At 35.1% G+C, this 23,644-nt stretch overlaps 1 protein-coding gene across 1 annotated transcript; it reads left to right on the top strand.

The window, feature by feature from the left end:
* Positions 1–2,990: 2,990 nt before the first annotated feature.
* LOC139888749 (uncharacterized) lies at positions 2,991–22,095 on the top strand. The gene is made up of 2 exons (XM_071871742.1): positions 2,991–3,434; positions 22,036–22,095. The coding sequence occupies exons 1-2, from the start codon at positions 2,991–2,993 to the stop codon at positions 22,093–22,095; spliced, it is 504 nt and encodes a 167-aa protein (XP_071727843.1).
* The last annotated feature ends 1,549 nt before the right edge of the window (positions 22,096–23,644 follow it).

Raw genomic sequence — 23,644 nt, 5'->3', positions numbered from 1 at the left:
CTTCGAGTATATATTTAAACCTTCGATGGGACTATCGGGTGGGTCAATAATGATATGGGACCCTTCTAGATTTCGTGTATCCGGGGCGGTTGAAAAAGAATTTTTCCTGGGGATTCGGGGTCGTTGGGCGGGCAAAAATGTTGACTCTATTATACTGAATGTCTATGGGCCACATAATGATACTTTGAAACAATTGTTCTGGGAAAGTCTTGATAATATTATGCAGGTTGATGTTGATGACTGGACTATTTGCGGGGATTTTAATGAAGTAAGGCGCAGGTCTGAAAGGAAAAATTGTGAGTTTATCGAAAATAGAGCAAAGATGTTCAATGATTTCATCGACAAGGCGAATCTTATTGAAATTCCGTTAGGGGGCATGAAGTTTACGAGAATCGGCGATGACGGGTTAAAATACAGTAAATTGGATAGGTTCTTGGTCTCGGAATCATGTTATGCATCCTGGGTTGGAATTACTGCGTGCACTCTTGACAGGGATTATTCCGATCACTGCCCCATCATCTTGAAAGATGCGAACATTGATTTTGGGCCAAAACCGACCAGGATCTTTAATAATTGGTTCGAGGATGAGAATTGTGTCGACTTGATAAAAGATGCATGGAATACCGACACTCGTAACCCAAGGGCGGATTGTGTATTCCGTGATAAACTAAAGAATGTCAAAACGGTGCTGAAAGGAAAATGCAACCCAAATTTTAACAGTCTAAATGTCGAAATCGACACCCTTCACAAAGAAATCTCTGATTGGAAAAATCTCATTGGCACTCGAGACCTCTCGGATGTGGAGATCGCTTCGTGGTTAAACTCAAAAAAAAAGTGGGCTCTTAAGGATAAGGAAAAAGCGGCCATATTAAAGCAAAAGGCTAGGATCAAATGGATTGTTGAAGGGGACGGAAACAACAAGTATTTCCACTCGTGTATTAAAAGGAGGCAAAACAAAAACAACATCAGGGGTATTAATCTAAATGGCTTATGGACGGAGAACCCAAATGAAATCAAGCTTGCTGCCTTCTCATATTTTAAAAATCATTTTAGCAACACAAATGAGCGTAGTTTCAAAATTCGAGGTCCATTAGAAAAAACGCTCAATATTGACGAGGCATCGAGCCTTGAAGTTCCATTCACACTCTCAGAAATACACGATGCCATTAAATATTGTGGTGGTGAAAAGGCCCCGGGACCCGACGGCTTCACTCTGAAATTTTTTACAACACATTGGGACGTAATAAAAGAGGACCTTCTTGCGGTATTTGCTCATTTTTGGGAGGTCGGTGAAATCTCTAAAGGTTGTAACTCTTCTTTTGTCGCTCTAATACCGAAAAAGAACGATCCACAAGGATTTGGGGACTATCGACCAATCAGCTTAAGCGGGTGCATATATAAAATTCTATCAAAAGTTCTGACTAAAAGACTTCAAAGAGTGATATCTTCTGTCATTGGTTTCGAACAAAGTGCTTATATTAAAAACCGGTATATTCTTGATGGGGTCCTAATCGCAAATGAAGTTCTCCATGACGTTAAGGTTCGTAAAAGGAAAGGCTTCTTATTTAAAGTTGATTTTGAGAAGGCCTTTGATAGTATCAGCTGGGACTTCTCGTTAGAAATCATGGAACTAATAGGGTTTGGTCATCGTTGGCGGAAATGGATTCACACATGTCTTTCATCCGCTTCTATCTCAATTTTAGTCAACGGGACCCCAACAAAAGAATTTCCTCTTCAGAAAGGTGTGAGACAAGGGGATCCCCTATCCCCATATCTTTTCATTATGGTCGCGGAAGGTCTAAACCACCTCACTAAATTGGCCGCCTCTCATGACCGGTTCTCGGGTATTCCTATTGGGCGGGGGGATGCTCGTGTCACGCACCTGCAATACGCGGATGATACCTTATTCTTCGGTGAATGGAACAGACGAAACGTGCAAAACCTTACTAAAATTCTCAAATGCTTTGAAGCGACTTCGGGATTAAAAATTAATTTCCATAAGAGTTGTGTGTACGGTCTCGGGGTATCCAATTCAGAAACTGAGAATATGGCAGCATGGCTTGGCTGTGTAGCAGGCACTTTCCCGATCACCTATCTTGGTCTTCCACTTGGTTCGTCTATGAAACAGTCAAAAGCTTGGGAACCGGTTTTCGAGAAGTTCGGTAAGCGGCTAGCGGATTGGAAAGCAAGATCACTTTCATATGGTGGGAGGCTCACTCTAATTAAAGCGGTATTATCTAGTCTACCCCTTTATTTTTTTCATTATATCTATCCCCATCATGTGTCATTGAAAAACTGGAGGGTATGAGAAGACGTTTCTTTTGGGGCGGGTCCTCTGAGGCATCAAAAATGGCATGGATTAAATGGGATTCATGTCTTTTGCCTCGTGAGCATGGTGGGTTGTACATTGCACCTCTTGCTCTTAAAAATCGTGCTTTGTTGTCAAAATGGTGGTGGCGATTTTATAATGAAAAAGACTCGCTTTGGGTGTCAATTATAAAAAACATCTACGGGGAGGACGGGGGCCTACTGTCTCCATCCTCTTCTCGGGTTTCTTCCACCTGGGCGGGTATCCTCAATGTGGGTAAAAGCATCTCTTTTAATAACTCAACTTTTGCTCATTCGTTTAAAAAAAGGATTGTTGATGGAGCTAGTACTCGTTTTTGGGGCGATTTTTGGGTTGGGGATTTTTTACTTAAAGATAAATTCAATAGACTTTTCCGACTAGATTCTAATAGAGATGCCACCGTCCTCGACCGCATCCGCTGGGTGGATACTAATATCCATACTTCCTGGTGCTGGTCAAGCGATCTCTCGGGGAGATTGGTGGGGGACCTCACCAACCTTACTAACCTTTTATCTTGTTTTGTTCCATGTAGCTCAGGTTGTGAAGAATGGTCATGGTCTTGGGGCAAGGACGGGTCGTTTTCGGTTAAGAAGCTCACCGACCTCTTAGTTCGGGCAAACCTACCAAACACCCCTCGTGCATTATGACGCTTCGTAACTACCTTGTCCCGCTAAAAGTCGAACTGTTTATTTGGCGCATTCGTCACAAACGGTTACCTACGCATGTGGAACTTGATAAGCGCGGGGTAGATTTGGGTACGGTTCGATGTCCGGTCTGTGACAACGGGCTAGAAACGGTGGAGCACTCCATTATATCATGCAGTTTTGCTAAAGAGGTGTGGATTAAGGTCTTCGATTGGTGGAATCTGGGTTCCCTTCCTAACTTGACTATTAATGAAGCATTTCTCGGGAATGGTCATAGTTTTACCACCGATGTTGGTAAACAATTGTGGCAAGCTACTGAATGGGTTACTGGTTATTCGATTTGGAAGAATAGAAACGCTTTCACCTTCACAAAAGCTAAACCGACAAGCACTATGATTTTTAAAGAAATCCAACTTAATTGTTTTGAATGGTTCTCCAACCGGGTAAAAGTGAAATGTCCCGTTCTTATTGATTAAAAACGTTCCATATTAATTGATTTCGTTGCGAGGTTTTGACCTCTATATGAGACGTTTTTCAAAGACTGCATTCATTTTAAAACAAACCATAACCTTTATTTCATCAATAAAGGTTTAAAAAGCTTTACGTAGATTATCAAATAATAATAATCTAAAATATCCTGTTTACACACGACCATTACATAATGGTTTACAATACAAATATGTTACAACAAAATAAGTTTCTTGAATGCAGTTTTTACACAATATCATACAAGCATGGACTCCAAATCTCGTCCTTATTTAAGTATGCGACAGCGGAAGCTCTTAATAATCACCTGAGAATAAACATGCTTAAAACGTCAACAAAAATGTTGGTGAGTTATAGGTTTAACCTATATATATCAAATCATAATAATAATAGACCACAAGATTTCATATTTCAATACACATCCCATACATAGAGATAAAAATCATTCATATGGTGAACACCTGGTAACCGACATTAACAAGATGCATATATAAGAATATCCCCATCATTCCGGGACACCCTTCGGATATGATATAAATTTCGAAGTACTAAAGCATCCGGTACTTTGGATGGGGCTTGTTGGGCCCGATAGATCTATCTTTAGGATTCGCGTCAATTAGGGTGTCTGTTCCCTAATTCTTAGATTACCAGACTTAATAAAAAGGGGCATATTCGATTTCGATAATTCAACCATAGAATGTAGTTTCACGTACTTGTGTCTATTTTGTAAATCATTTATAAAACCTGCATGTATTCTCATCCCAAAAATATTAGATTTTAAAAGTGGGACTATAACTCACTTTTACAGATTTTTACTTCGTCGGGAAGTAAGACTTGGCCACTGGTTGATTCACGAACCTATAACAATATATACATATATATATATATCAAAGTATGTTCAAAATATATTTACAACACTTTTAATATATTTTGATGTTTTAAGTTTATTAAGTCAGCTGTCCTCGTTAGTAACCTACAACTAGTTGTCCACAGTTAGATGTACAGAAATAAATTTGATAAATATTATCTTGAATCAATCCACGACCCAGTGTATACGTATCTCAGTATTGATCACAACTCAAACTATATATATTTTGGAATCAACCTCAACCCTGTATAGCTAACTCCAACATTCACATATAGAGTGTCTATGGTTGTTCCGAAATATATATAGATGTGTCGACATGATAGGTCGAAACATTGTATACGTGTCTATGGTATCTCAATATTACATAATATACAATACAAGTTGATTAAGTTATGGTTGGAATAGATTTGTTACCAATTTTCACGTAGCTAAAATGAGAAAAATTATCCAATCTTGTTTTACCCATAACTTCTTCATTTTAAATCCGTTTTGAGTGAATCAAATTGCTATGGTTTCATATTGAACTCTATTTTATGAATCTAAACAGAAAAAGTATAGGTTTATAGTCGGAAAAATAAGTTACAAGTCGTTTTTGTAAAGGTAGTCATTTCAGTCGAAAGAACGACGTCTAGATGACCATTTTAGAAAACATACTTCCACTTTGAGTTTAACCATAATTTTTGGATATAGTTTCATGTTCATAATAAAAATCATTTTCTAAGAATAACAACTTTTAAATCAAAGTTTATCATAGTTTTTAATTAACTAACCCAAAACAGCCCGCGGTGTTACTACGACGGCGTAAATCCGGTTTTACGGTGTTTTTCGTGTTTCCAGGTTTTAAATCATTAAGTTAGCATATCATATAGATATAGAACATGTGTTTAGTTGATTTTAAAAGTCAAGTTAGAAGGATTAACTTTTGTTTGCGAACAAGTTTAGAATTAACTAAACTATGTTCTAGTGATTACAAGTTTAAACCTTCGAATAAGATAGCTTTATATGTATGAATCGAATGATGTTATGAACATCATTACTACCTTAAGTTCCTTGGATAAACCTACTGGAAAAGAGAAAAATGGATCTAGCTTCAACGGATCCTTGGATGGCTCGAAGTTCTTGAAGCAGAATCATGACACGAAAACAAGTTCAAGTAAGATCATCACTTGAAATAAGATTGTTATAGTTATATAAATTGAACCAAAGTTTGAATATGATTATTACCTTGTATTAGAATGATAACCTACTGTAATAAATAAAGATTTCTTGAGGTTGGATGATCACCTTACAAGATTGGAAGTGAGCTAGCAAACTTGAAAGTATTCTTGATTTTATGTAACTAGAACTTGTAGAATATATGAAAAATACTTAGAACTTGAAGATAGAACTTGAGAGAGATTAATTAGATGAAGAAAATTGAAGAATGAAAGTGTTTGTAGGTGTTTTTGGTCGTTGGTGTATGGATTAGATATAAAGGATATGTAATTTTGTTTTCATGTAAATAAGTCATGAATGATTACTCATATTTTTGTAATTTTATGAGATATTTCATGCTAGTTGCCAAATGATGGTTCCCACATGTGTTAGGTGACTCACATGGGCTGCTAAGAGCTAATCATTGGAGTGTATATACCAATAGTACATACATCTAAAAGCTGTGTATTGTACGAGTACGAATACGGGTGCATACGAGTAGAATTGTTGATGAAACTGAACGAGGATGTAATTGTAAGCATTTTTGTTAAGTAGAAGTATTTTGATAAGTGTATTGAAGTCTTTCAAAAGTGTATAAATACATATTAAAACACTACATGTATATACATTTTAACTGAGTCGTTAAGTCATCGTTAGTCGTTACATGTAAGTGTTGTTTTGAAACCTTTAGGTTAACGATCTTGTTAAATGTTGTTAACCCAATGTTTATAATATCAAATGAGATTTTAAATTATTATATTATCATGATATTATGATATATTAATATATCTTAATATGATATATATTCATTTAAATGTCGTTACAACGATAATCGTTACATATATGTCTCGTTTCGAAATCTTTAAGTTAGTAGTCTTGTTTATATGTATGTAACTCATTGTTAATATACTTATGGAGATACTTACTTATCATAATCTCATGTTAACCATATGTACATCCATATATATATCGTCATGTCGTTTTTACAAGTTTTAACGTTCGTGAATCGCCGGTCAACTTGGGTGGTCAATTGTCTATATGAAACATATTTCAATTAATCAAGTCTTAACAAGTTTAATTGCTTAACATGTTGGAAACATTTAATCATGTAAATATCAATCTCAATTAATATATATAAACATGGAAAAGTTCGGGTCACTACAGTACCTACCCGTTAAATAAATTTCGTCCCGAAATTTTAAGCTGTTGAAGGTGTTGACGAATCTTCTGGAAATAGATGCGGGTATTTCTTCTTCATCTGATCTTCACGCTCCCAGGTGAACTCGGGTCCTCTACGAGCATTCCATCGAACCTTAACAATTGGTATCTTGTTTTGCTTAAGTCTTTTAACCTCACGATCCATTATTTCGACGGGTTCTTCGATGAATTGGAGTTTTTCGTTGATTTGGATTTCATCTAACGGAATAGTGAGATCTTCTTTAGCAAAACATTTCTTCAAATTCGAGATGTGGAAAGTGTTATGTACAGCCGCGAGTTGTTGAGGTAACTCAAGTCGGTAAGCTACTGGTCCGACACGATCAATAATCTTGAATGGTCCAATATACCTTGGATTTAATTTCCCTCGTTTACCAAATCGAACAACGCCTTTCCAAGGTGCAACTTTAAGCATGACCATCTCTCCAATTTCAAATTCTATATCTTTTCTTTTAATGTCAGCGTAGCTCTTTTGTCGACTTTGGGCGGTTTTCAACCGTTGTTGAATTTGGATGATCTTCTCGGTAGTTTCTTGTATAATCTCCGGACCCGTAATCTGTCTATCCCCCACTTCACTCCAACAAATCGGAGACCTGCACTTTCTACCATAAAGTGCTTCAAATGGCGCCATCTCAATGCTTGAATGATAGCTGTTGTTGTAGGAAAATTCTGCTAACGGTAGATGTCGATCCCAACTGTTTCCGAAATCAATAACACATGCTCGTAGCATGTCTTTAAGCGTTTGTATCGTCCTTTCGCTCTGCCCATTGGTTTGTGGATGATAGGCAGTACTCATGTCTAGACGAGTTCCTAATGCTTGCTGTAATGTCTGCCAGAATCTTGAAATAAATCTGCCATCCCTATCAGAGATAATAGAGATTGGTATTCCATGTCTGGAGACGACTTCCTTCAAATACAGTCGTGCTAACTTCTCCATCTTGTCATCTTCTCTTATTGGCAGAAAGTGTGCTGATTTGGTGAGACGATCAACTATTACCCAAATAGTATCAAAACCACTTGCAGTCCTTGGCAATTTAGTGATGAAATCCATGGTAATGTTTTCCCATTTCCATTCCGGGATTTCAGGTTGTTGAAGTAGACCTGATGGTTTTTGATGCTCAGCTTTGACCTTAGAACACGTCAAACATTCTCCTACATATTTAGCAACATCGGCTTTCATACCCGGCCACCAAAAATGTTTCTTGAGATCCTTGTACATCTTCCCCGTTCCAGGATGTATTGAGTATCTGGTTTTATGAGCTTCTCTAAGTACCATTTCTCTCATATCTCCAAATTTTGGTACCCAAATCCTTTCATCCCTATACCGGGTTCCGTCTTCCCGAATATTAAGATGCTTCTCCGATCCTTTGGGTATTTCATCCTTTAAATTTCCCTCTTTTAAAACTCCTTGTTGCGCCTCCTTTATTTGAGTAGTAAGGTTATTATGAATCATTATATTCATAGATTTTACTCGAATGGGTTCTCTGTCCTTCTTGCTCAAGGCATCGGCTACCACATTTGCCTTCCCCGGGTGGTAACGAATCTCAAAGTCGTAATCATTCAATAATTCAATCCACCTACGCTGCCTCATATTCAGTTGTTTCTGATTAAATATGTGTTGAAGACTTTTGTGGTCGGTATATATAATACTTTTGACCCCATATAAGTAGTGCCTCCAAGTCTTTAATGCAAAAACAACCGCGCCTAATTCCAAATCATGCGTCGTATAATTTTGTTCGTGAATCTTCAATTTTCTAGACGCATAAGCAATCACCTTCGTTCGTTGCATTAATACACAACCGAGACCTTGCTTTGATGCGTCACAATAAATCACAAAATCATCATTCCCTTCAGGCAATGACAATATAGGTGCCGTAGTTAGCTTTTTCTTCAATAACTGAAACGCTTTCTCTTGTTCATCATTCCATTCAAATTTCTTCCCTTTATGCGTTAATGCAGTCAAGGGTTTTGCTATTCTGGAAAAGTCTTGGATGAACCATCTGTAGTAACCAGCTAGTCCTAAAAACTGGCGTATGTGTTTCGGAGTTTTCGGGGTTTCCCCCTTTTCAACAGTTTCTATCTTTGCCGGATCCACCTTAATACCTTCTTTGTTCACTATGTGACCGAGGAATTGAACTTCTTCCAACCAAAATGCACACTTTGAAAACTTAGCGTACAATTCTTCTTTCCTCAATACTTCTAACACCTTTCTCAAATGTTCACCGTGTTCTTGGTCATTCTTTGAGTAAATAAGTATGTCATCAATGAAAACAATGACAAACTTGTCAAGGTATGGTCCACACACTCGGTTCATAAGGTCCATGAACACAGCTGGTGCATTAGTTAAACCAAACGGCATGACCATAAACTCGTAATGACCGTAACGTGTTCTGAAAGCAGTCTTTGGAATATCATCTTCTTTCACCCGCATTTGATGATACCCGGAACGTAAGTCAATCTTTGAATAAACAGACGAGCCTTGTAGTTGATCAAATAAGTCGTCGATTCTCGGTAGTGGGTAGCGGTTCTTGATGGTAAGTTTGTTCAACTCTCGGTAGTCGATACACAACCTGAATGTACCATCTTTCTTCTTGACAAACAAAACAGGAGCTCCCCACGGTGATGTACTTGGTCGAATGAAACCACGCTCTAAAAGTTCTTGTAATTGGCTTTGTAGTTCTTTCATCTCGTTGGGTGCGATTCTGTAAGGAGCACGAGCTATTGGTGCAGCTCCTCGTACAAGATCTATTTGAAATTCAACGGATCGATGTGGGGGTAATCCCGGTAATTCTTTCGGAAATACATCGGGAAATTCTTTTGCGACGGGAACATCATTGATGCTCTTTTATTCAGTTTGTACTTTCTCGACGTGTGCTAGAACAGCATAGCAACCTTTTCTTATTAGTTTTTGTGCCTTCAAATTACTAATAAGATGTAGCTTCGTGTTGCCCTTTTCTCCGTACACCATTAAGGGTTTTCCTTTTTCTCGTATAATGCGAATTGCATTTTTGTAACAAATGATCTCTGCTTTCACTTCTTTCAACCAGTCCATACCGATTATCACATCAAAACTCCCTAACTCTACTGGTATCAAATCAATCTTAAATGTTTCGCTAACCAGTTTAATTTCTCGGTTCCGGCATATATTATCTGCTGAAATTAATTTACCATTTGCTAATTCGAGTAAAAATTTACTATCCAAAGGCGTCAATGGACAACTTAATTTAGCACAAAAATCTCTACTCATATAGCTTCTATCCGCACCCGAATCAAATAAAACGTAAGCAGATTTATTGTCAATAAGAAACGTACCCGTAACAAGCTCCGGGTCTTCCTGTGCCTCTGCCGCATTAATATTGAAAACTCTTCCGCGGCCTTGTCCATTCGTGTTCTCCTGGTTCGGGCAATTTCTAATAATGTGGCCCGGTTTTCCACATTTATAACAAACTACATTGGCATAACTTGCTCCGACACTACTTGCTCCGCCATTACTCGTTCCGACACCATTTGTTCCTTTCGTTCTATTAACCCCTGGTCCGTAGACCTCACACTTCGCCGCGCTATGACCATTTCTTTTACACTTGTTACAAAATTTGGTGCAGAACCCCGAGTGATACTTTTCACACCTTTGGCATAGCTGCTTCTGATTGTTGTTGTTGTTGCGGTTGTTATTGTTGTTGGGATGATTGTTGTAGTTGATGTTGTTGTTATTGTTGTTGTTGTTGTTGTTGTTGGGCCGTTTGTTGTAGTTGCGATTGATGTTGCGATTGTTGGGATAATTGTTGCGATTATTGTTGTAATTGCTGTTGTTGTTGTATTGGTGATTCTTATCACCGTTTTCCTCCCACTTTCTTTTGACTTGCTTCACATTGGCCTCTTCAGCAGTCTGTTCTTTAATTCTTTCTTCAATCTAGTTCACTAGTTTGTGAGCCATTCTACATGCCTGTTGTATGGAGGTGGGCTCGTGTGAACTTATATCTTCTTGGATTCTTTCCGGTAATCCTTTCACAAACGCGTCGATCTTCTCTTCCTCATCTTCGAATGCTCCCGGACACAATAGGCACAATTCTGTGAATCGTCTTTCGTACGTGGTAATATCAAATCCTTGGGTTCGTAACCCTCTAAGTTCTGTCTTGAGCTTATTGACCTCGGTTCTGGGACGGTACTTCTCGTTCATCAAGTGCTTGAATGCTGACCACGGTAGTGCGTACGCATCATCTTGTCCCACTTGCTCTAGATAGGTATTCCACCATGTTAATGCAGAACCTGTGAAGGTATGCGTAGCGTACTTCACTTTGTCTTCTTCAGTACACTTACTTATGGCAAACACCGATTCAACCTTCTCGGTCCACCGTTTCAATCCGACCGGTCCTTCGGTTCCATTAAATTCCAAAGGTTTGCAGGTAGTGAATTCTTTGTAGGTACATCCTACACGATTTCCTGTACTGCCAGATCCAAGGTTATTGTTGGTATGTAGCGCAGCCTGTACTGCGGCTATGTTTGAAGCTAGAAAAGTACGGAATTCCTCTTCATTCATATTCACGGTGTGTCGAGTAGTCGGTGCCATTTCCTTCAAAATAGTCAAATGGAACAAGTTAATCATACAGAATATTAAGAGTAGTTAATAGTATTTCGTAGCATAATATGAACTCATTTATAAAAGCTTTTTCTTCATATTAGCATTTTATAAGTTTAAATTCGGGTAGTACCTACCCGTTAAGTTCATACTTAGTAGCTAATATACAATTCAACTACTACAATTCTATATGAAAAACTGATTATAATAATATTTCGCGTTCAAACTTTTACACAATATTTTACAAATTTACAATACCGCTTATTTTACATATAGCATGAAATATAGCACACAATAAATTTGATACAAGATGGTTGTGAAGATAATTCTAGCTAGTACACAAGTCGTTCAGCAAAGGCAATAAAGACACGTAATTCATACATCCAGAAACAAGTCATGCATTCTGGTTTTACTAGGATTACTTCCCATCCTTGGTCTTGTGGAACATAACCGTTATGGCCGTTGATAAGACAGCGTGTTGTAACGTCGTCAAAGGAACGAGGGTTACGTAATGTCCAACAATCCCGTAACAATCTAAAAACCTCATTTCTTACCCCAATTACCGACTCCATCACTTGTGGGAACGTTTTGTTTAATAGTTGTAGCCCGATGTTCTTGTTCTCACTTTGGTGAGAAGCGAACAATACTAATCCGTAAGCATAACATGCTTCTTTATGTTGCATGTTAGCCGCTTTTTCTAAATCACGAAGTCCAATATTCGGATATATTGAGTCAAAATAATTTCTTAACCCATTGCGTAAAATAGCATTTGGGTTCCCCGCAATATATGCGTCAAAGTAAACACATCGTAACTTATGGGTTTCCCAATGTGATATCCCCCATCTTTCAAACGAAATCCTTTTATAAACCAAGGCATTCTTGGAACGTTCTTCGAATGTCTTACAAACTGATCTCGCCTTAAATAGTTATGCCGAGGAATTCTGACCGACTCTAGACAAGATTTCATCAATCATGTCTCCGGGTAGGTCTCTTAAAATATTGGGTTGTCTATCCATTTTGTGTTTTTATACTGTAAAATAGACAAGAGTTAGATTCATAAAAAAAATACTTATTAATACAAGCAATTTTTACATATATCATAAAGCATACGCACACTATATTACATATATTACACCACACGAATATAACTATCTTATTCCGACTCGCTCGTTTCTTCTTGTTCGATTTTGGTTCGTTTTGCCAAGTTTCTAGGGATATATGATGTTCCCCTAATACGAGCCGTCGTTGTCCACATTGGTTTAGAAAAACCTGGTGGTTTAGAGGTTCCCGGGTCATTGTTACAACTTAAGGACTTCGGGAGTTGACGATACATATAAAGTTCATCGGGATTGGAATTAGATTTCTCTATTTTTATGCCCTTTCCCTTATTATTTTCTTTTGCCTTTTTAAATTCAGTTGGGGTAATTTCTATAACATCATCAGAATTCTCGTCGGAATTCGATTCATCGGAGAATTGGTAATCCTCCCAATATTTTGCTTCCTTGGTGGAAACACCATTGACCATAATTAACCTTGGTCGGTTGGTTGAGGATTCTCTTTTACTTAACCGTTTTATTATTTCCCCCACCGGTTCTATTTCTTCTTCCGGTTCCGATTCTTCTTCCGGTTCTGATTCTTCTTCCGGTTCCGACTCTTCTTCCGGTTCCGACTCGGGAACTTGTGAATCAGTCCACGAATCATTCCAATTTACATTTGACTCTTCATTATTATTAGGTGAGTCAATGGGACTTGTTCTAGAGGTAGACATCTATCACATAATATCAAACACGTTAAGAGATTAATATATCACATAATATTCATATGTTAAAAATATATAGTTTCCAACAAAAATGTTAAGCAATCATTTTTAAAGAAAACACGGTCGAAGTCCAGACTCACTAATGCATCCTAACAAACTCGATAAGACACACTAATGCAAATTTTCTGGTTCTCTAAGACCAACGCTCGGATACCAACTGAAATGTCCCGTTCTTATTGATTAAAAACATTCAATATTAATTGATTTCGTTGCGAGGTTTTGACCTCTATATGAGACGTTTTTCAAAGACTGCATTCATTTTAAAACAAACCATAACCTTTATTTCATCAATAAAGGTTTAAAAAGCTTTACGTAGATTATCAAATAATGATAATCTAAAATATCCTGTTTACACACGACCATTACATAATGGTTTACAATACAAATATGTTACAACAAAATAAGTTTCTTGAATGCAGTTTTTACACAATATCATACAAGCATGGACTCCAAATCTCGTCCTTATTTAAGTATGCGACAGCGGAAGCTCTTAATAATCACCTGAGAATAAACATGCTTAAAACGTCAACAAAAATGTTGGTGAGTTATAGGTTTAACCTATATATATCAAATCATAATAATAATAGACCACAAGATTTCATATTTCAATACACATCCCATACATAGAGATAAAAATCATTCATATGGTGAACACCTGGTAACCGACATTAACAAGATGCATATATAAGAATATCCCCATCATTCCGGGACACCCTTCGGATATGATATAAATTTCGAAGTACTAAAGCATCCGGTACTTTGGATGGGGCTTGTTGGGCCCGATAGATCTATCTTTAGGATTCGCTTCAATTAGGGTGTCTGTTCCCTAATTCTTAGATTACCAGACTTAATAAAAAGGGGCATATTCAATTTCGATAATTCAACCATAGAATGTAGTTTCACGTACTTGTGTCTATTTTGTAAATCATTTATAAAACCTGCATGTATTCTCATCCCAAAAATATTAGATTTTAAAAGTGGGACTATAACTCACTTTTACAGATTTTTACTTCGTCGGGAAGTAAGACTTGGCCACTGGTTGATTCACGAACCTATAACAATATATACATATATATATATATATATATATATATATATATATATATATATATATATATATATATATCAAAGTATGTTCAAAATATATTTACAACACTTTTAATATATTTTGATGTTTTAAGTTTATTAAGTCAGCTGTCCTCGTTAGTAACCTACAACTAGTTGTCCACAGTTAGATGTACAGAAATAAATTGATAAATATTATCTTGAATCAATCCACGACCCAGTGTATACGTATCTCAGTATTGATCACAACTCAAACTATATATATTTTGGAATCAACCTCAACCCTGTATAGCTAACTCCAACATTCACATATAGAGTGTCTATGGTTGTTTCGAAATATATATAGATGTGTCGACATGATAGGTCGAAACATTGTATACGTGTCTATGGTATCTCAAGATTACATAATATACAATACAAGTTGATTAAGTTATGGTTGGAATAGATTTGTTACCAATTTTCACGTAGCTAAAATGAGAAAAATTATCCAATCTTGTTTTACCCATAACTTCTTCATTTTAAATCCGTTTTGAGTGAATCAAATTGCTATGGTTTCATATTGAACTCTATTTTATGAATCTAAACAGAAAAAGTATAGGTTTATAGTCGGAAAAATAAGTTACAAGTCGTTTTTGTAAAGGTAGTCATTTCAGTCGAAAGAACGACGTCTAGATGACCATTTTAGAAAACATACTTCCACTTTGAGTTTAACCATAATTTTTGGATATAGTTTCATGTTCATAATAAAAATCATTTTCTCAGAATAACAACTTTTAAATCAAAGTTTATCATAGTTTTTAATTAACTAACCCAAAACAGCCCGCGGTGTTACTACGACGGCGTAAATCCGGTTTTACGGTGTTTTTCGTGTTTCCAGGTTTTAAATCATTAAGTTAGCATATCATATAGATATAGAACATGTGTTTAGTTGATTTTAAAAGTCGAGTTAGAAGGATTAACTTTTGTTTGCGAACAAGTTTAGAATTAACTAAACTATGTTCTAGTGATTACAAGTTTAAACCTTCGAATAAGATAGCTTTATATGTATGAATCGAATGATGTTATGAACATCATTACTACCTTAAGTTCCTTGGATAAACCTACTGGAAAAGAGAAAAATGGATCTAGCTTCAACGGATCCTTGGATGGCTCGAAGTTCTTGAAGCAGAATCATGACACGAAAACAAGTTCAAGTAAGATCATCACTTGAAATAAGATTGTTATAGTTATAGAAATTGAACCAAAGTTTGAATATGATTATTACCTTGTATTAGAATGATAACCTACTGTAATAAATAAAGATTTCTTGAGGTTGGATGATCACCTTACAAGATTGGAAGTGAGCTAGCAAACTTGAAAGTATTCTTGATTTTATGTAACTAGAACTTGTAGAATATATGAAGAACACTTAGAACTTGAAGATAGAACTTGAGAGAGATTAATTAGATGAAAAAAATTGAAGAATGAAAGTGTTTGTAGGTGTTTTTGGTCGTTGGTGTATGGATTAGATATAAAGGATATGTAATTTTGTTTTCATGTAAATAAGTCATGAATGATTACTCATATTTTTGTAATTTTATGAGATATTTCATGCTAGTTGCCAAATGATGGTTCCCACATGTGTTAGGTGACTCACATGGGCTGCTAAGAGCTGATCATTGGAGTGTATATACCAATAGTACATACATCTAAAAGCTGTGTATTGTACGAGTACGAATACAGGTGCATACGAGTAGAATTGTTGATGAAACTGAACGAGGATGTAATTGTAAGCATTTTTGTTAAGTAGAAGTATTTTGATAAGTGTATTGAAGTCTTTCAAAGGTGTATAAATACATATTAAAACACTACATGTATATACATTTTAACTGAGTCGTTAAGTCATCGTTAGTCGTTACATGTAAGTGTTGTTTTGAAACCTTTAGGTTAACGATCTTGTTAAATGTTGTTAACCCAATGTTTATAATATCAAATGAGATTTTAAATTATTATATTATCATGATATTATGATATATTAATATATCTTAATATGATATATATTCATTTAAATGTCGTTACAACGATAATCGTTACATATATGTCTCGTTTCGAAATCTTTAAGTTAGTAGTCTTGTTTATATGTATGTAACTCATTGTTAATATACTTATGGAGATACTTACTTATCATAATCTCATGTTAACCATATGTATATCCATATATATATCGTCATGTCGTTTTTACAAGTTTTAACGTTCGTGAATCGCCGGTCAACTTGGGTGGTCAATTGTCTATATGAAACATATTTCAATTAATCAAGTCTTAACAAGTTTAATTGCTTAACATGTTGGAAACATTTAATCATGTAAATATCAATCTCAATTAATATATATAAACATGGAAAAGTTCGGGTCACTACAAAAAGGCCCTAAAATCGAATGGGATATATGGTTAGAAAATCCACGTGCTTATGACTCGCTAGCTTACTCATCAAAAAGATCCGGGATAGGTTAATATGTTGTACTCCACGCAGGTTTTTTGCCCCACTCCAGGAGTAGTCGTTTTGGTCGGGAGAATTTGGGGTGGTTCGAGGTGCTTTGTCGTTGAATTGCCAACACTGTACCCCGTTCTCACTCCAGCTTGTTAAGTTAATTCTTCTCAAGTCCAATCCCGCCCTTAATGATAATGAACGGACTACGGCGTTTTCCTGCCATTCGTGGAGTCTATACATCTCGGTCTCTCTTTCTTATTTCTCTCGTTTTTTCGTCTCTTACCTATATAGATGATTGTAGGTGTTCATTTGTAATTTGGAACTCCTTGTAAATGTGTCGTTTTTTATATATATAATATATACTGTTTTGCCGTTAAAAAAAAAAAAAAAAGTCAGTTCCTCTCTGTGATTTCTTAAATTTTGTGTTGTGTTGATTGTAAAATATGTATTCTGCTGAACTGTATACATTCCATACTTTTAATAAACATTTCTTGTCTTTAAAAAAATAAAAATAATGATAGTAACAAACTTCAAACCTTACATATTTACAGGAATAAAAAAGGCACAAAACCCAGAGAGTGTTGCCTTTCAATCGGAAGGATGTTGTGGGGACATGATCCATGATACATATATGTGTGTTGGGATGAGCAGTCCAGTTTATTGACTGGTCAAACCATATTATTATTAGTCAGAGAAAACAATGTCACAAAAGTGAAAGCAAGTCAAGTGTAACATTTGTATGTAAACATGTTTTAAAAGATACACATAACTACAGTAATTTATTTTATATTTACATAAACCAGTCAAAATAATAAATATGTGATTTTTTACAACTTGTAACTGTAAATATATTGGGCCTGTCAAATTTCAGTCTATAAATCCAAGAAATTCTGTTGTAAGTAACAGAACATCTTCACATGGAAACTTCTTCAGCTTTGTCTCATTTTCAAATATAGACTTATTACTTTATTTTTCTGACATTTTTGTCCCTACACCTTCTCATGCTTCAAATATCAAATAATAAATAATAATAATAAATAATTAATAACTGATAATAAGAATATAAGAATAATTTAAAATAGGAAGCTAAAATATTTGGAGAAATCTCTGACAAGGGTCCAGATCTTAAGAGGTGATCTTGATTTCTTGAAAGTATACATGTTACAATTACTTTATTTAAGGTTATCTGGCTTATATAAAACTGTTATAAATGAGACACCAAAATTATTTATGCAATCTCTCTTTTTCGTATAACTTATTGGTATGGCATTTTGCTAAATCAAAATTGTTATAAAATACTACTCCGTATAATATAAATGATATTCACCCTATCCTTGTTAAAGAGAAAAGTAACAAATAATTTTCCAGACTATTATATACTTATATAAACAAAAGGATATAGCTGGTAATATATACTAATGATACTCTAACTATTATAATGGTTAGGCTTTTGTTCCCGATTTTTTATTTGAAATGAAGTGAAAGGAATATAAAGAGAATATGTGTTTCAGAGTTCTTTTATATGCTGAAAAGAAGAGAAAAAAATTGAAGGTATTATTTAGTGTAATTTTTCTTCCAAGACTTCCTCCAAAATTAAAAGGATCATCTTTTTTTTTTTTTTTTTTTCATTCATTTCATTTGTTTTTCTTCTCAAACAAACTCGGGAATAAAACCTAAAAGTGTTCGTTTTTCATATCATGCTAAAAATTTGTAACGTGGCTAAAGTACTTAAAACTTATATGCAGTGAACAATTTACAGTAACAAGGGTTGTCATTAACAATAAATTTAATGTAAAAAATGATGGTACATGAGGTGGTTATTTTCTAGAGAATGGTTAATTTTTATTAATGTACAAGTGCAACTTGCATGTCCTAACCTCTTAATGACAATCCTTATAATTGTCATTAGAAAAATTTCTTATTTTATATAACAAAATTACGAGTAAAAATTTACATGCTCCCACTTGACGTACATATATATGCACAAGGGGGCTAGTCTGGCATCTGGAATGGTCCTTGGCCCAAAAATTGGTGTGATTCATAATGGGCCTGATTTTCTAAAAGCACTCAAATCCAAAGTTGTGGGTCGGTGTATCTAATAACCGATAGGTATCGGTTCTCTAATGAACTAGTCCATCTTTTTCTGACAGATTTAACAAATAGTAAAAAGAATAAGAAACAGAAGTGCCCCCAACAGCCCAATAATAAGGCAGCCGAAAGAGGCCCAACAATAAACAAACATAATAAATTTGAGTAAAAACAATTTTTAAGGAGTTTTTTATTTAATAACAATAACAATAACAATAACAATATGTATGTTGTATATTAAATTTGTAGAAAGTAGTTATTGTGGACAGTGAATATTTATCATTGATGTACAAACAATTGTGTACCTATTTATTTTTAAAAATATCCCTAATAAAAGATGAATAATTTTTCAATAGCATTGTTAGCTTTAGTTTTGAACGAATTTTCGATGATTGTAATGATGTAAGTCTATACATGCACTACTTCTTAATAGTCGATATCACGTGGACGTGGTAAGAGATACGATAGTCTCATTTATTCATTTATTTTCATTTATTTATATATCTTCATTCGTTTAAGTTGTTCATAATTTTATTTTTGTCCTAAATAAACATTCAGTTTCACTTTTAGCCAATCAGTAATATTTAAGTGAAAAATGAGATCTAATTAGTTACAACGGTACCTTTTTTTTTTAAGAAAAAGTGAATTTGTAGTGAACTTTCAAATTTGAACAGACTAAGTAACTGAGTATATTAAGTTAATATAATAACAACAACAACAACATCCAATTGCATGTAAGTGTTTGTAATATGTATTGTAATGTTATTACCTAGTTCATTTAAAAAAAATAGAAAATCAAAAAATGAAGTTCTTATTTACAGGGCCGGTTCTGAGATTTTGAGTGCCCCGAACGAGACGAAAAAAAATGCCCTAAGACTAACGAATAATATAATAGAAGCTATTATAACAATTAACGACGTTAACAATTATATAATAATCCATGAGACTATATATCATATTAGAGGCGGACCCAGAAATTAAGATCGATGGTGGTTCAATCACATAAGTTTATGTCTAAAATCCATTAGTCAATTCCTAAATATTAATTTAGTAGAATTAATGTTAGAAAAAAATATTGATGTATACATGAGATATTATATTACAATAATATTAAAATGTTATAATATTGATTCCTTGTAAGTTAATCTATCCCACATTGGTGGACAACTAAATATAAAAAGACTAAAAACAAAAGTCATGGATAATTATCAATAATAAGTTAGTTAACTGGGCTTGATATATGTATACATTCTAAACATTTTGGGCTTAGTATTTAAATTTTGTAACTTTGTTTATATAGATAAAAATATTGGCCCCTAAAATTATTGGGCCTGAACAAATGTACATGTAGTACCCCTTCTAGGCTGGGCCTGCTTATTTACTTGGGCTTAATATTAAAATTTTGTAACTTTGTGTATATAGATAAAAATATTGGGCCCTGAGCGAATGTACATATTGTACTCCTTTTGGGCCGGACCGGCTTATTTACTTGTTTGTGTTATGCACATTACTTACCAAATTCCTAACGACCCTCATGTTGCGAGCTTTAACGAAACAAGGTCCTATTATTAGGATTAAGCCACTCTCTACAGCCCGTCACCCACTTCGCCACCTGTCGCCACTCTCTCATAATTGTATGCAACAACTGGTTATTTGCTCCGTTTGTTAAGCCTGCAACGGCTCTCTAACGAACCTTGTGGGACCCAATTGCTATTACTTTTCGATTTTGTGTGTTTTTCAAACGGTAATATACTCGTTTGATTTTTTATTTATTTTTATTTTTTTATAAATCAATTATTTTACCCTTTAAATATACATACTCTTATAACCATTTTTCTCACTCTATACTCTGTTTTAACCATTTCATACAATCTATTCTTCCATTTCATTTAATACAACAAAAATGTCTCAACCAAACAATAATGATTTTTTCAACCACATCATCAATAATCCAATCCAGTCACTAAAAAATTCATCATCGAATCAAGCTAGCAATTCTTCACCAAATCAAACTAGTTTTTCGCAATTCACACCAAATCAAATTGCATTTTATCAACAACAATTCATTCCACCACAATAACAACTACCATTTCACCACCCATATTATTCACAACAACAACAACCATTCTCATACCAACAATAACAACAATTTTATTCAAAACAAACACCATACATTCCACAATCTTTAACACAACCGACTATTGAAATCGTACCCGAAACACAACCCGAAACCGAACAACAAAAAACAAAAAGAAAAGGTAAGAATAAAGTAATTGTAGGCGAAACAAGTGAACGTTCGACATGTCAACTTATGCGTTGGACTCCAAAAGAAAAAAAATCTTGGCGGAAGGCTAACTTGATGCTACGAAAAATCCGCATATCGGAACCGCGCAAACTCACGAATCATTTTGGAATACGGTTGTGGTCAACTATAATCGTGACGATGATCGCAAAAGAAACAAGGATCAAATAACTGGCAAATGGTGGGACATGGCAAAACAAGTCAAACTTTTTGCTGCTATTTACAAACAATTCAAAAAAAAGAATGGCGAAGTGGAGCTAATGACTCAGATGTCATTGAAGTTGTGCATGTATAATATCGATCACGTCAGGGTGTCAGTTTTACACATGATGAAGCATGAAAAGTACTTCGTGAGTGCCCAAAATTTAATATGCCGGAAGGCGTAATGAATAATCGAAGACGTCAACAACTGGAACCACTGATCATTTGCAAGACGAGGAACCTTTAAGGGTTGATCCAAACCCGAATCAAACAGAATTATTTAAGGATAACCAGATATGTCATCCACCCAGTCGACTAGCTAGTCAAAAAATTCGTAAAAGTGAAGGTTCGTTCGACGCCGCTTCTTCACATTGCTCATCCAATGAGGTTCGCTCTCAAATCTTGGTAGCCCATCAAGAAATTTTTCGAACCAACAAGAAAAACGTTAAGGGTCAATTATGAAACGAATGAGTAAAGTGTTTAAAATTCCCAACACAACCATCAACCCATTGTTGCCTAAGCGAGAAATAAAAATTGTTCAAAAATACCGTTCAAAAACTTCTTCAAAAATTCTTCGAATAATTTTATTTATTATAATAATAATGTTCGTCTTATTAATTTATTTTATTTATTTATGTAGTGTTTTTTTATTTAATGTAATGTCCTTGTTTAAATAATGTAATGTTTATTTTTATTTATTAATTTAGAAATGTTATTTATATTTTTATTTTGTATTTAAATGATAATTAAAATGGGTTAAAGTTGGATGGTGGAGTTTATGATAGAGTTAAAGGTGTTTGTGCTGATATGACGCTGATGTGAGGGAGAAGCGTTCTGTGAAAGAAGTGAATAATATGGAGTGGTCTTACTTTTAGACAATCTTTAACGCGCCCATCAACCACCCTCGGTGCCACCAACACGCCACCAGCACGCCATTAATGTGGCGTGCTTGTGGCAATTTTCCCTAGCGTTCTGGAATGTTGCACGGAAAAGACAACCGCACTATCAGCTAACGCACGAATAAACATGGAATCATATTGTTATTAGCATACCAAACAATTCCATCTATAGGTTCTAGCATGGTTAATTTCAATCAACCAAACATACTAAAAGGCATGATATTCACACTAGACCCACTATCAGCTAACGCACGAATAAACATGGAATCATTGATCTCACAAAGGATATGAAATTCCCCTGGATCAGCACGAATTATGGGAAAGTCATAAATTGAAATTTTCATTGCATCTAATGGGATCTTACTAACATTTCTCTCCCTACCAAACACCTTATCCTCTTGAGTTCTATCATTACGAGGGGGAATATACTCCCAATGCTTATCTCCTTTTAGTGACTCAACAAACTTTACAACTTCCTCAGTTACATCATTAAATTCTTCAACTTTACGAGTTATTTCTTCTACTATTTTATCCACATATTCATCTAAGTCAACATCCTTCTCCTTGACGGATTTGGATTCAGTAACGATATTCGTTTTATCGGAATCGGAGTATCCACCATTCATCTCTTCTATTTCTTTGGACAATTCTTCCTCAGTTAATTCATATTCCCACATTATATCAGCTCCTCTAGAAGCTACATATTCACGAATTGCTTCTTTTCCTAGATGTTCTCTTTCAGCTATACCCTTAACAGTTTCTCTAAACTCATTATATTCTGGGTCATTCTCTCTAGGTCCTTTATCAAAATCATATTCAGACTCATCAGAACCGTCACTGTCATCTTCAGGATCATAACTAACAGATTTTATCGAACGAGAAATATCTAAGTCTTGATGCCATTCATGGGAATGAGGAGCCAACTTATTAATCAATGTTTCAGCTTCTTCGGCAGTTTTACTCATAATGTTTCCTCCAGCAGATGTATCAATCTATCTTCTTGTAGCAATATCACAACCTTTATAGAAAGTGGTTACCTTTTTAAACTTATCCAAACCATGTTGTGGACAACCTCTAAGCATTTGACCAAATCGAACCCAAGCAGAATAAAGAGACTCATTAGTTTTCTGACGAAAATTAGCAATTTCAGTTTGAAGGGTGACAGTTTTGGATGCAGGAAAGAATCGAGTGAGAAATTTTTCAACCATCGTATCCCAACTAGTAATATCTCCTTCAGGTAACGAGTTTAACCATTCCCCAGCTTCATCTTTTAGTGACCATGGGAAGAGACGAAGATAGATGACATTACTTTCCACATTATTAATGTTAAACAAATTACAAATATCTTTAAAATTCCGAATGTGAGCATTAACATCTTCCTTTTCCGTACCCCTAAATTGGTTATCCTTAAGCAAATGAAAAATAGGACCTTTAATATCAATATTTTCTTTTATAACAGGCTGAGTAATAGC

This window comes from Rutidosis leptorrhynchoides, chromosome 1 (genome assembly GCF_046630445.1).
Source record: "Rutidosis leptorrhynchoides isolate AG116_Rl617_1_P2 chromosome 1, CSIRO_AGI_Rlap_v1, whole genome shotgun sequence".
Taxonomy (NCBI): domain Eukaryota; kingdom Viridiplantae; phylum Streptophyta; class Magnoliopsida; order Asterales; family Asteraceae; genus Rutidosis; species Rutidosis leptorrhynchoides.
The sequence above is the reverse complement of the archived record's forward strand: the minus strand, read 5'-3'. Positions and strand labels throughout refer to the sequence as shown.